This window comes from Anopheles coustani, chromosome 3 (assembly GCF_943734705.1).
Source record: "Anopheles coustani chromosome 3, idAnoCousDA_361_x.2, whole genome shotgun sequence".
NCBI classification, from domain to species: domain Eukaryota; kingdom Metazoa; phylum Arthropoda; class Insecta; order Diptera; family Culicidae; genus Anopheles; species Anopheles coustani.
This window is the reverse complement of record NC_071288.1, coordinates 24,495,272-24,507,476: the sequence shown is the minus strand read 5'-3', so window position 1 is coordinate 24,507,476 and position 12,205 is coordinate 24,495,272. Positions and strand designations below refer to the sequence as shown.

Sequence of the window (12,205 nt, the reverse complement as noted above, 5' to 3'; positions counted from 1 at the left end):
TACGATGCCAATTCTTTCCATTTGTCTCGTTGACTATTTAAAATACATAATTAAAGTTATCTAACTATAGTATAGAAGAAAAAATAATTTTATAACGAAGATTTCCGTTGAGGAAAAATGTCATCCCAGGGGCGTGAAATATTTCAGCGTACGTTTGACAATTAATATTGAAATGCTACTGCACTGTGTAGCATTTTCACCGGGCTTTTTCAAAACAATTTGCTGTCATGTGAGTTCCAAATCGGCAAAGAACAGCTCACAGCTTTTCTTTCGATTTCCTAGCAGGTTTTCCATCCAATGAAGTAGTGCAATTTTAGTTCGTATAACGTAAGCTACCGGCTGAGGTTTCCTTCGACCCACGCCCTGTTATAACATGTTCGCAATTTCATTGTAGGCGATGGCTCCTGTGGAAGGTCCATCCACCTCAAGCTGTGCATCCCCCTCCTCGTCCTCGTTGACTTCGGCGTACTCTTCAACGGGGTCGACATGGGTTCGCGAGAGCAATCTGCAGTGGTACCACCGATGGGTTATTCGCGTACTTCAAGCCGGCCCCATACCAGCGCACGTCGCCTTCATCATGGACGGCAACAGGCGGTACGCCAAGAAAGCCAACATTGCCAAAGCCGAAGGCCATTCGGCGGGGTTCGAAAAGCTCTCGGAAACGCTCCAGTGGTGCCTAGAGGTCGGCATCAGCGAGGTGACGGTCTACGCATTCAGCATAGAGAATTTCAAGCGCACCCAGGAGGAGGTTGACACACTCATGAATCTGGCGCGGGAAAAATTCCAACGGCTGCTGGCGGAGAGGGACAAGCTGCACGAGCGAGGCATCTGCATTCGCATCATCGGCAACTGGGACCTGTTGGCACCGGACATACAGCGTAACATTGCCGAGGCGGTCTTACTGACCCGCCACAACCGTAAGGCCACACTGAACGTGGCCTTCGCCTACACGTCGCGGGACGAAATCACACATTCCATACGCACCATCGCGGAAGCCGTCGGCGATGGGAAGCTCGAGCCGGAGGACGTTAGCGAGGAGTTGCTGACCCGCTGCCTGTACACGAAGTATTCCGCCGAACCGGATCTGCTGGTGCGCACGTCGGGCGAAGTAAGGCTAAGTGATTTCCTGCTCTGGCAGTCGACGTCGACGGTGATGTACTTCACCGAAACGCTGTGGCCCGAGCTTACCATTTGGCATCTGCTCGGAGCGGTGTTCTACTATCAAAGGGTGCGTTGGAGGATGCAGGACGTGCGGAAGGCGCTGGACCAGTTCACCAGCGAACCGTACGCCCGATGCCCGGACGGGGCCGATACGAGCGGGAAGCGAACAGAACGAATAGGCCGCTTTTTGGAGTACGTCGAACAAAAGGAGGAACATCAGCTGATACAGTTGGCTCGGGGGATGGGTGTACAATAAAGTTATTCGGTAATTAGGAACCAGTGTACGAATTTCTGTTATATTTTCCATATGTGTTACATATAGTAAAATAGGAAAAAAAAACAATCACAGTGCGAAAATGTGGCGAAATGTACAATGATATCTTGTTTCAATTTTTTTTGTATCGAAACTTCCCAAGCGCTTCGTATTGTCTAACTTACCGACCAAAACTCTATGCTCTTGGGCTGTGTGTGTAAAGAAATTAGAAAACTTAGTTTATTATACACTTGTTTCTTTCTTTAGAAAGCATAATATAACCACCAAGTTTTACTCAACTATTCGTTTTATTATTAATCCATTTTTCATGCTTCGCGGTAAGACAGTTCGATTCCCTTTCCTATGGTTGTGATGCTCTTCCATCGTCATTTATGGCAACGTTTCATGTACAACTAGAGGGGAGGATGAAGCTTGCAACTTGCGACGCATTCCATGGGCGCTTTGGACAAATCCAGTCGGTGCGATAGTACTGTACACACTGTTAACATCCATTCACGATTGGATCGATCGAGTCGAACTCTCCCGTATGTGAACGCAGTGTAAGGACACACCATGCAATGATTTTCTTTCCCTTGCTATATATTAGTACTAAAGCGTAAGAAAAAGTATATTCATCGCTAGCTAACGTCGATAGTAACGTACATTGAACAATATCCTCATCGCACTACGTTGGTTTAGTAAAATCAACAGTTATCGAAGGAAGCTAAAGAAATCTTCCTTCGCTACGCTTCCATCGACTAACACTGCGCACCGTTTGGGGGTACCTCTCTCCCACCACCCCCTAGAGTAAACCGATGATAGCTAGAACACGTGCGTTTGCATTTTCTGTTATCGTCGCCTTCTCGAGTCGTTTTTTTAAGGGGGTTGCTACGATTCACTTCTACTTTTTATTCTACCAATTCTGGTCTCCGCGTAAAACACATCTGTGGATGGATACAGCAGGCGGGTGGTTGAAAGTGTGGACTCTGGTTCTAGCAACAAATATAACCCCATTTCTTGTTTTTGTTTCATTCTGTTCCTGTGTTGTCCTTGGTTTTACCTACGTAGAACTATGCTATGATTATTTGCTACTAATATGTATTCACCATTGTGGTAAAATAAGGAAAGCTAAAATATTTAAAGGACCATTCAGGAAAGATTGTAATAATTTTGTAGCAAAACGAAACTCAGGAAAACTGAACACGTACACATTCTCTTTCCCATTGAAACTGACGCATACGCGCGCGCAACGTGTTTGCCTCGTTTGTTTGCCTTCAACATAAAACAATCTCCGCCAATCACATTCATAACAGCAGAAAAGCGCTGTGTTACGTCCTACCGTGCGTGTTATAGATATTTGATCGCTTTGAATTTGCACCAATGCCAATGAGGGGAACAAAATGCACGTAACGCTACGCTGAACAACTTAATTCCAGTTCCACCTTTCAAACTCTCTCATTTCATCTCCTGCCGTGGCTCATCAGTTCCGGTTAGTAAAATGAACAAACGAACAAAACAAAAAAGTAATAATGATGATAATATACGAATGACTATACTTTTAAAGGTAATAAGGTGCATCAAATGAGGAACCCGCGGAGAACTCTGCAACCTGCTCGTGTGCCCGCCGCAAGCCAGAAAAAAACACAGCACACAAACGCGGCACAACAATGTTTGCTTAAAATTCGAGTGATCGCTTTACGGCCGCGCTGTTTTTGCATAATCTTTTGCTGGTCGGCTCCAAATATGACTCTTATGCATATTTTATATCACGTGTTACAGCGACAGCAATATGGTCGCCTTTTACTTCTGGTACAATCGTTTTAAATTTCCCTTCCTTTTTGCTTTCTACCCTTCTTGCCATCTCAAGTACAGCACGCACAAAAATCCGCCCGTTGCTTTGTTTGCGCAACAAACGGATCACCGTCCGTTGCTTTGGTTTGTGTTCCGCCGCCGGTTGCTGGGAACTTTTGCACATCCTCGTAGGAGATCCACTTACACCGTAAAAACGACCCACCAACTAGCCGTCGTTTGCCGTTTAAACGATGTGACTACCATCGCCGCCACCGCCGTTATGTGGACGCCCCCGATTGCGGCTCCGCCTCGGTTGGCCACGGCTGCTGCCGCCGGTACGTGCAGGTCCACCATTTCCGGGCCCAGCGGGAAGCGTAATCCGATGCAAATAGTCGGGAATCTGTACAGTGGGATTGAAATTTTCATTCGGTAGCGCGGCCACACCGACCCGGGGGGCACCAGCACTGGACGCGACGGTACTGGTCGAGGGCATGTCCGGAGCCGACCGGAACTGACGACGCTTTGCCACATCGCGACTCATCGCACCGAGCAGCTCGTCGTCGGTGGTATCCTCCGAGCCGTGGAATGAACCGGCCAGATGTACGTTGAGAATATTGTTGCTGTTGCCGATGAGGGCGGGACCGGTGGCTGCGGTTGTCGCCGATGCAGGTGTTGTTTGTGGTTGGTTTGACGGTGGTTCGGGATCAATATCCTCATCGGCATCGTTTTCCACGGTTGTACGTGTGAACAATCTGTAAGCGAAAGAATGAAACACCGTACGTTGGGATTAATATTTTGATTTTCAATGGGAATTTGGTTCTCGGAACATTTTCGCCAGAACGTTTTCACTGTAACAACATTTTGTCGAAGTAATGTACTTTGAACTGTAAAGTCCAAAGTAAAGCAATGGTATAATGTCTTTTTCATAGCATTTTGAACTAAATAACATTTGCTGTACCTTTTGAATCGCTGCCAACGGGATAAGGTAGCCTCGTCACCGATCGGGCTGTACGGTGACTCATTCATCGGCTCTTGCTGTTGCTCTGGTCCGGGTCGTCCACGACCGAGCCAGCGTGCGTTCGGTACGTTCCGATCGTCCAACAGTTCATCGTCGTCGTCCGACGGTAGAACGTTGACCACGTGGCTGGTTGGTGTAGAATTTTGCTGCAACTGTTGCTGATGCTGCGGCAGTTGATCGTGTGCGGTACGGCGAGGAGAAGTCTGAATGACACCGGCCGATGAGGAGTTGTCCGCGTTGGTCGGGCCGTTCTGCGCCTGGCTGGAAGACGATGTGGCGGGTGGAGTAACCCCGGCCGCCTGCTGATTGCTTTCGTTCGTAGAGTTCAGAAGTGGGGTCGTTTCATCTGGATCCGACGAGGACATACTGTCGCTGGGCCAACGGCGCCGTGGCTGCAGACGTTCACCGCGCACAATCACCTTTCGCTTGCAGATCGGACAGACGCGCCGGTTTTTGGTGAGCCACGGATCAATGCACTGCGCGTGGTAGGCTGTGAAACGAAGAAGGAGGAAATCAACAAGAAGTTTTAGCGGGTCCGTAACCAACAAAAAAAAAAAAAACGTATCACAAAACTCACCGTGGCGGCACGGTAGCACCCTCAGCCGTTCATTCTCAACAAAATCATCCAAACAGATGGCGCACGTATCGTACTGCATGCCCTTGGCGAACTTTACGATGCCGATGCGCTTCAGCATGCGTGCCGGAAGACGATTCCGTAGCGTACGGCGACGCTCCCGAATGCAGCGAATGATCATGAACAGCACCTGTAACGCGCGCTAGCAAGAATCAGTACATTTGGGCGGGCATTCGAAAAACAAAGATCAACAACTAAAAACCTTCTCCCACTACACCCGGAAACTAAACAACTATCCCGGCCGAACCGGGCTACCTACCATGATGATGAAACAGAGCCCGACAACGATCGCAAAAGGGATGATCAGATTGTTGCTGATGTTGAACGGAATGTCGTCGGTAATGACCAGGGCGAAGTCATGGTCGTACGTGTACGCCTCGATGATGCTCCGGCCGCTACTTTCGCCTACGAACACCGACGGGATGATCAGATCCTGCGGGTGGCTGGCGGACATGTGCTCTACGGAGGGTATGTAAATTAGTTGTTTAAAAACGTTCAGTATCTCAGCGGAAGTTATGTTTTCAATATGATGTGGAAAATGTGAAACCAAGAGTATGGTTACCGAAATCATTTTTTAATGCGCTGATGAACATTGACTACATACTGGTTTGTATTCTTTAGAAGAATAGTATAGATTGAAATACAACAAATAAATATAGCCGCACTATGCTTTCTTCAATCAGGGTACAAAACCTGTGTGTGTTTGATGGGACACTGTGGATGCATCAAATACCTACCCAAATCATTACTTCCAACGTTGTGTATGATGGCCAAAGCGTAACCTGCCTGCTGGGCATTCCGCACTTTCACCTCAAATGAGCAGTTGTACCTGGGAAACAGTTGCGAAATATCAAAACATCAATACATGAAAATTCAGATTAATAAAGCCATCCGCTTGAGTTACCCACCTGGCAATAACCACCGCATATTTGCTGCTGTTGTTTGGTGGCTTCCGATGAAATTCGGTACATCCGTCAGGTGGATCGGCCCAGTCTGCAAGGACCTTCATGCCAGTGTCGGGAATTTCTCCCCCAAACGTTCCCGGTAGGTCGCGGAACTCCTCGATTATCTGGCAAAACAAAAACCCGAAATGTAACATTAGGTAATCGAGCCTTGAATGGTGCTTTTAGCACGGGCGGGTAAGAAAGAAGGTCGAACATGGACGGAGGCCACCCGTATCACATTGAAAATGGAGTGCTCTCCACCACCCCCCCGCGAGGATCACGCATCAGCATCTGACCCATGGCAAGTTCCACCGGCACACACCATGCGTTACTATCAAAAAGACGGTTATTAAAAGTAAAACCACATTTGCTGCTGATATGCGCCAAAGGCCGTCGCAAACGTTGCAATGCGCACGGGGCTACGCTGTTGTATCAACGACACACAGAGATTGGCAGCCTCCACCAACCGAGGAGGAGATTACGAATGTCAACATGTAGCGAGAAAAGAAGCAGAAAAAAAACAACCCAAACATCGACATCATTATCACCATCGTACTGGAATGGTGGTGGCAACGTGTGCCGGCTTTCTTAAATGAGCGGCACAGGCACACGGAAAGGCGTACGCGGGCCGTCTGATGACCTTAGTCATCCGCGAGTGGCTTTGGACATATTTGGGCCAGCTGGTCAACCGTCGGATCACTGTTTTCCTTCCAGTCCATCCAAATACAACACGCGGCATGAGCAGGAAAGAGGACCACACTTGAAGGCTCGATGGGACGCAGGATACGAGATAACCAATTTGATTGCATTAGATTGTGCCGTTGTAAGGCTTTTGTAGGGAAAAGACTAAAACAAATAGATAATATGAAGAAGATCTACAGTTGTGTTTAACAAAGAGCAGAAATTCGTCTTCAGCATACTTGGCATCTGCTTGACTTAATCATCGAAATGATCGCGGTCGGGACCTAGCATGAATGACAAATATAAGTATTGCCATTTGAATTTAAAATCTGTAACACAAATTCGCTTCCAAATGTTAACTTTTGTCTCAATATCGCTGCAGTTCGCCAGAGAGCCAAAAAATTTGCAAAATAAACATCACTATACGATGTACCGCCTTTTGAGCAAGAAATATCATTCACTGAAATAAACAAAACAGCTTCCACCGTCGTAAGTGGGGCGTCACGAACATGGGGGGCAAATATGATGGTGGCAAATATAAACATAGAATCGCATCGAGAAACGGCACTCGAACCATTGCGTTGCCGGCTGTTTTGTCGATGTTTTGCTGAATCGTTAAAAAACGGAAGGCATGGAGAGATTTTTGCTAACATACCGCGGCAGTTTGAACATGCTTTTAGCAACACACGCTTGTGACGATGAAATGCAGAAAAATCAAACGTTTTTAGTTTTCAGGAAAAGAGGAGAAAAAACAGATAAAAAAAGGGTGGTCCATTGCTATATTTGCGATCGTTAGCAAAAACAGGGACTCCGCGGCTTTGCCGTGACCGATAGAGGGGCAGAACCGAGTGTTCCCGATGATGATGAAGCTACTGATAAAAACTCATACCGATAAGAAACGTCAGCAGCGCTTCCAGGATCAGATTACCAAGTGAGAGTATGTTAGTACTTCTTCCGCCGAGGTAGCACTTGCCGTTCGGCCTAAATTGCAGCTATGAAACAAACTTGTTATCTCACAGGAAGTACTCCAATGGTACGAAAAGCCTTCTCTACAACAAGAAGTTCCATCGTCTTAAACCAAGGTGAAATTTAACACCCCCAAGTGCTGAGTGGAAATGTCAGACGGTCTGTAGCTTTGTGGCGATTCAAGGACAAACGAGAGCGTACGTCCCTGTTCCTTTTGGGGCCAACGGTGGCTGAACTTTACCTGATCGTTGAGCATCTGATAGACGAGAATGTCCGCGCGGGCGGCGGGTGCATGATGCAGCATCAGCATTATCGTCGCAAGCAGCACGAACGCCTGATAGTGGACGAACCCAGAACGCGGCGGTAACCGTTGTCCCGTCATTATCACAAGCGAGCGGTAGGTTCTGTACTCTCGGAACTATATTTGTCTTCTCTCCGTGTAGACGTGGGTACACGGCCCTTTTGCAAGAATCTTCACTTGCTATATATAGGCTTGCACCCCCCAGCTGATTGCCCTCCCAACACGGGGGTTGGACAGGATACGAGCGGTCCCTTCGGTCGTGTTTGTTTACTGCTTTTCCTCTTCTTGCTCTGGCGCCCGCTCTTGGGGCTGGTGGAAAGTGGAGAATCCACAATTATCTAGTGCCTCTGTCCGGCTCTAGAGGAGTGGCTAACATTTCCGGTACCATCGAGTGAGTTCTGCGTTGTCTGATTGTCCGGGGACGCTGTAAGAGCTCATCGAAACACACGTTGTTTTTTGTGACCAGGGGCTTCTAATATTTCCAGTTGACGATTTCAGGTACGAAGAAGATGATCTGGATGAAGCTAAACCAACAGACGATGGGATGATCCTCAGTGTGCGGAAATTCAAAAACGGTTCCGCTGGAATGGTGAATCACACTGCTATTGCTGATCGGTTATATTGGAGATTGAACACTGGGGTCGATCTACTTTGTTATTGTGATAAAAATCTGAAATGACACAAACAAAAATATGACTATTAACAATGGATAAAATTAGTAACCAGAGAGTAAACTGATTGCAATTGGAAGAGGGTAAACTAAAATTAACAGGCATTCTTCATCCGGGAAGCAAATGGTAGAGGGATGTAACGAATTTAACATACAGCACAACACCTCCGATCGATATATGGCAATTTTGTATCTCCTCCCAAGGTGGCCTCCAGAGCCGACAGTAGTTGATTAACCCCGCGAGAGTTCACGTTCGACGGCACCGCCGGTTCAGCTGTAACGAGTTCAAGGATGTGTGGCTTGTTTTTTGACACGGTGCTTTCAAACTAACTTTACGAATAAACATATTTTTTTCCGGTCCCAGCAGCCGACGAGGTGAATGGAGGCTAGGATTCTGAGGGTCAGTCAAATGTGCGGGCTAAGTAACCGGTGATAGATAGAACGGTGTAGCAGCGCACAGTTGAATATTTTCAGCAATAGTGGAAATTGAGGGATGCCGACTGTGATTCTCTGCGAGCAAAGTTGCCTACGATTGGTTTCGTCATGCTGATGAGTAGGATGGAAACGGAACATAAGGTTCCTAGCGCTTTGCTAGCGGATTGCTTTGTTCGCCGCCTTCGTTTTGCCGATCAAATTTCCGCGTTAAATGTAAAAACATCCCCATTCCATGGATGCCGTTTTGTTGTAGGGCGAGCGCGCAAGAGATAGGATTGTAGCCGATGGTGTATGTAAGCATGGTCAAGTGGAACAAGAGTACTCAGGCCTGCAAATAATCAGATGGCTTACGTAGCCAATAGGTAATGCCACTAACACACGTTACCAAGCTGACCGGCGGCTGCTGCCCTCCGCTGGCAATCTCGCACTGTTACACCATCGTACGGCCATCGAGGGTTTTGTGATTAAAGTTCTGTCAATTAACTTCAATCATGTGTTGTGCCGCAACGGCTACCACGGCCCAGCACACTAGCAAGGCACAAGCAACACACACAGTTTCCTTCCCAGTGTTTTTCTTACCACTGCGTATGGAAGATCGTTCTTGGGATAAACTTCACAGCGATTAGCTGAGATTGGTGGTGTGGCTGGAAGGGGGAGTGGGCCACATATATTTTATATTCCCCAAGAGTGCGTCATGGCACCCTCGGGCACGACGCGATGACAGATTCCTCGCTGATGGAGACGACTTCGGGGAGCGACGTTCTAGAAATTGAATGCTTCAACACAACCACCACACAACCGACTAGTCTTCAGAACCGCGAGTGCGATTGCTTTTGCGTTCCCGTTGTCTGTTTTCTGTTTCTGTTTCCGATAAGCCACTTCGAATGATCTAGCGAAGAAAACACAGAATGCCATGCGCAACATACATATCAGCGTCCCCTGATTAACTACATTAATCGATGTCTTAGACGTCTTAAGGGTGCTTACGTTATGTTAAGAATTTTGCGGAGTTCGAACGAGATGCCATCATAATTGTTTGAACAATAGAACCGAATTTATGAACACATTTGTTCAAATTCCTCATTTCAGTTCCATTAATCTGTGTATGAAAATTAAGATGCCATAAGTAGCTCTTTTTGCAATCGCAAGACTAGTAATATCGGCCATCGCGCTGGAAATCCATTAATGCTATTTTAAGAACAGCACTCCGTCGTGCTTGGAGGAAAGACATAACTTTGCAGTGATGGCCTTTATGGCCACTGTCTATTGCTTTCAGTACCTCCGTTATCATCACGTTCTGAGTCATCCTACGGGCACGTACATACATACACGCTTTCTTCCCGATTTTCTTTTTTCTGTTTACTTTTTCAATGATGTACCACACGGTGTGCTTCCATACAGCCATAGTGCGCTGCAACAGATGCAATTGCAGTAATCCTGTTAGTTCGCAATCGCCGTCTTCTCCCCTATCTCCGCTTGCCCTTATCCGAAAAGTTCTGCTCCAGACGATAGTACTCGCAATGGTTCCGTTGACCTTGGGGATTATTTGTTTGTTCAGGTGAGGATTTTCTATACTGAGACCAACGGGAGTAAATACTTCGGCAACACGCAACTTCTCGCCTTCAAAGGGCCGCAGACCTAACGAATCAACAGCAAACAAATAGTCGCATACAACTATTTACAGACAGTTTGTGATTCGTATAATACGGGAGCTTCCTTTAAAATAGCTCCACATCCCCCATGCCGACCCGCTAACAGCGATGAGCCATCCGGGAAGAGAATACCTGTCATACAAATACATTTTTCCTCAGTTTTACTCTTACCTCGTGGATGATTTTTGTCGAAAATTGGAAGGAACAGATCACTGAAATTATTGTGTTTTGCTTTTCCCAGCACACGATTTTACCACACACATACACACTCATCCGCACGGCGGGTGACAACAGGAGTCAAAACAAAAGCAGCTAACCTTTTTCGCGTACTCACACTACTGTTTCATTTTTTTCATTCATAAGACGAAATTATTTTTTCTTCTGCTCGCTTCCGTGCATGGAATGATTCACTTGTAGAACATTACATCAGCCCTTTGGTGAGGTTGGTGCTTCGTAGGCAAATAGCAGGAATTAAAAGTTGGAACACGAACGAAAAGCATACACAATTTCGAGCTAACGAACGTAATCACTAGCAATCCGTCGCCATCATTGTCTCGGCGCAGCGCTGCTGAGTGATGAAAACATTGCAATATCTTTACTCTGCACCACTACAGCCAGCCATTTGCCCTTTGCATGGGGCGTAGGGAACACTCGCGACTAAATTATTGTGCTGGACAACGAACAAATGTGGGTAAAATGCACGTTTCGGAGAAATCACCATTCGACTCGACTTTTTTCGAGACGGCAGCTCAATCGGCTGGTTCCAAAGCTGGAACAACTGCTACGCGTTTGGCCTTCGTTTTCCTGAACACAGCTAAACGCGTAGAAAAAACGTAGCAACACACGGGACGGGGTATCACGCAAAGAAAAAAGTCACCCGTACACCATTAGAGGACCCAACGAAAGGGATTTACTGTTCAGAAACATGTCTATTCCTCGCGGTCACGACACTTGGCGGCGCACTTTGCCCATTCGCAGCAACGATGAAAAATTGATACGCTTCTCTTCCGGAGCAATCAGACTGCGAATGAAGCTGCTGTTGGTTGGGAACGTTGACGAATTCTGTTTGCGTGACTTCGTTTTCGAGCTGTCTAATGATGGAAAATCAGCTTTCTCGGTCACTCCGTCGTCGGTTGAACCGAGTGAGAGCGAGAAGCAGAGAGGAAAAACAACAACAATGATGAATTACTTTGACAAACCATCAAAGGATCGATTTCCGAGGTAGCTTTTTGATAAAATAACTGCATTTATTTTAATAATATCTTACGACATTACCAAAAACGGAAATTGTTCTATTAGTAGGAGTTTTGAGGCATGTTAAATTAATAGGAACTGACCAATTAACACAAGTTTTTGTTCGCTTCGCATGTGCGTGAAACAATCCCTGAGATTCGGAACGAATGACAGTTGGTGTTTGACGATTTATTTTTAATTTAAAAAATTTTTTTTAGATCATTCCTATTGAAACTGATTCGCGAAGGTAGTAAAAAGGGTCGATAAATGTTTAAATTGGTGATTTAAATTTCTTTTCCTAGTTTTAATATCCGAAAACGTCAAAAATTGACACTTGTCTATTTTGACAGCAAAGCAAGCGAAAGAGAGGCAACTGTTGCAGTGCAAGTGAGATGCAAAACCAACATCTTGCCGAATACCGCGGATACTTTCCATGCATTTCATTCCAGTAAATACTGTCAAACGG

General features: G+C 46.4%; 2 protein-coding genes across 3 annotated transcripts; one reads left to right on the top strand and one right to left on the bottom strand.

The window, feature by feature from the left end:
• Positions 1-221: 221 nt before the first annotated feature.
• LOC131261200 (dehydrodolichyl diphosphate synthase complex subunit DHDDS) lies at positions 222-1,504 on the top strand. The gene is made up of 2 exons (XM_058263167.1): positions 222-327; positions 395-1,504. Exon 2 carries the CDS (start codon positions 398-400, stop codon positions 1,415-1,417), a length of 1,020 nt encoding a protein of 339 aa, XP_058119150.1. The 5' UTR covers positions 222-327; positions 395-397; the 3' UTR covers positions 1,418-1,504.
• Positions 1,505-1,709: 205 nt separating this feature from the next.
• On the bottom strand, positions 1,710-10,703 carry LOC131261195 (E3 ubiquitin-protein ligase RNF13). 2 transcript variants are annotated; one of them, XM_058263149.1, is made up of 8 exons: positions 10,678-10,703; positions 7,690-8,419; positions 5,766-5,926; positions 5,595-5,686; positions 5,117-5,316; positions 4,801-4,999; positions 4,164-4,713; positions 1,710-3,957 (listed from the first exon to the last, which is right to left on the bottom strand). In XM_058263149.1, the coding sequence occupies exons 2-8, from the start codon at positions 7,828-7,830 to the stop codon at positions 3,450-3,452; spliced, it is 1,851 nt and encodes a 616-aa protein (XP_058119132.1). In that variant the 5' UTR covers positions 7,831-8,419; positions 10,678-10,703; the 3' UTR covers positions 1,710-3,449. The 2 variants fall into 2 exon arrangements, with proteins under 2 accessions (XP_058119132.1, XP_058119134.1); XM_058263151.1 differs by having other exon boundaries at positions 4,801-4,987.
• Between the last annotated feature and the right edge of the window lie 1,502 nt (positions 10,704-12,205).

Bases quoted from the DNA above. Each gene is read 5' to 3' on its own strand.
- LOC131261195 (XM_058263149.1), bottom strand. From the start codon at position 7,830: ATGACGGGACAACGGTTACCGCCGCGTTCTGGGTTCGTCCACTATCAG. The intron at 5,317-5,594 runs GTAGGTATTTGA...TACCCTCCGTAG, and splicing joins CGTTGGAAGTAATGATTTGG to AGCACATGTCCGCCAGCCAC. The intron at 3,958-4,163 runs GTACAGCAAATG...TTTCGCTTACAG, and splicing joins CGTTGGCAGCGATTCAAAAG to ATTGTTCACACGTACAACCG.
- LOC131261200 (XM_058263167.1), top strand. From the start codon at position 398: ATGGCTCCTGTGGAAGGTCCATCCACCTCAAGCTGTGCATCCCCCTCC.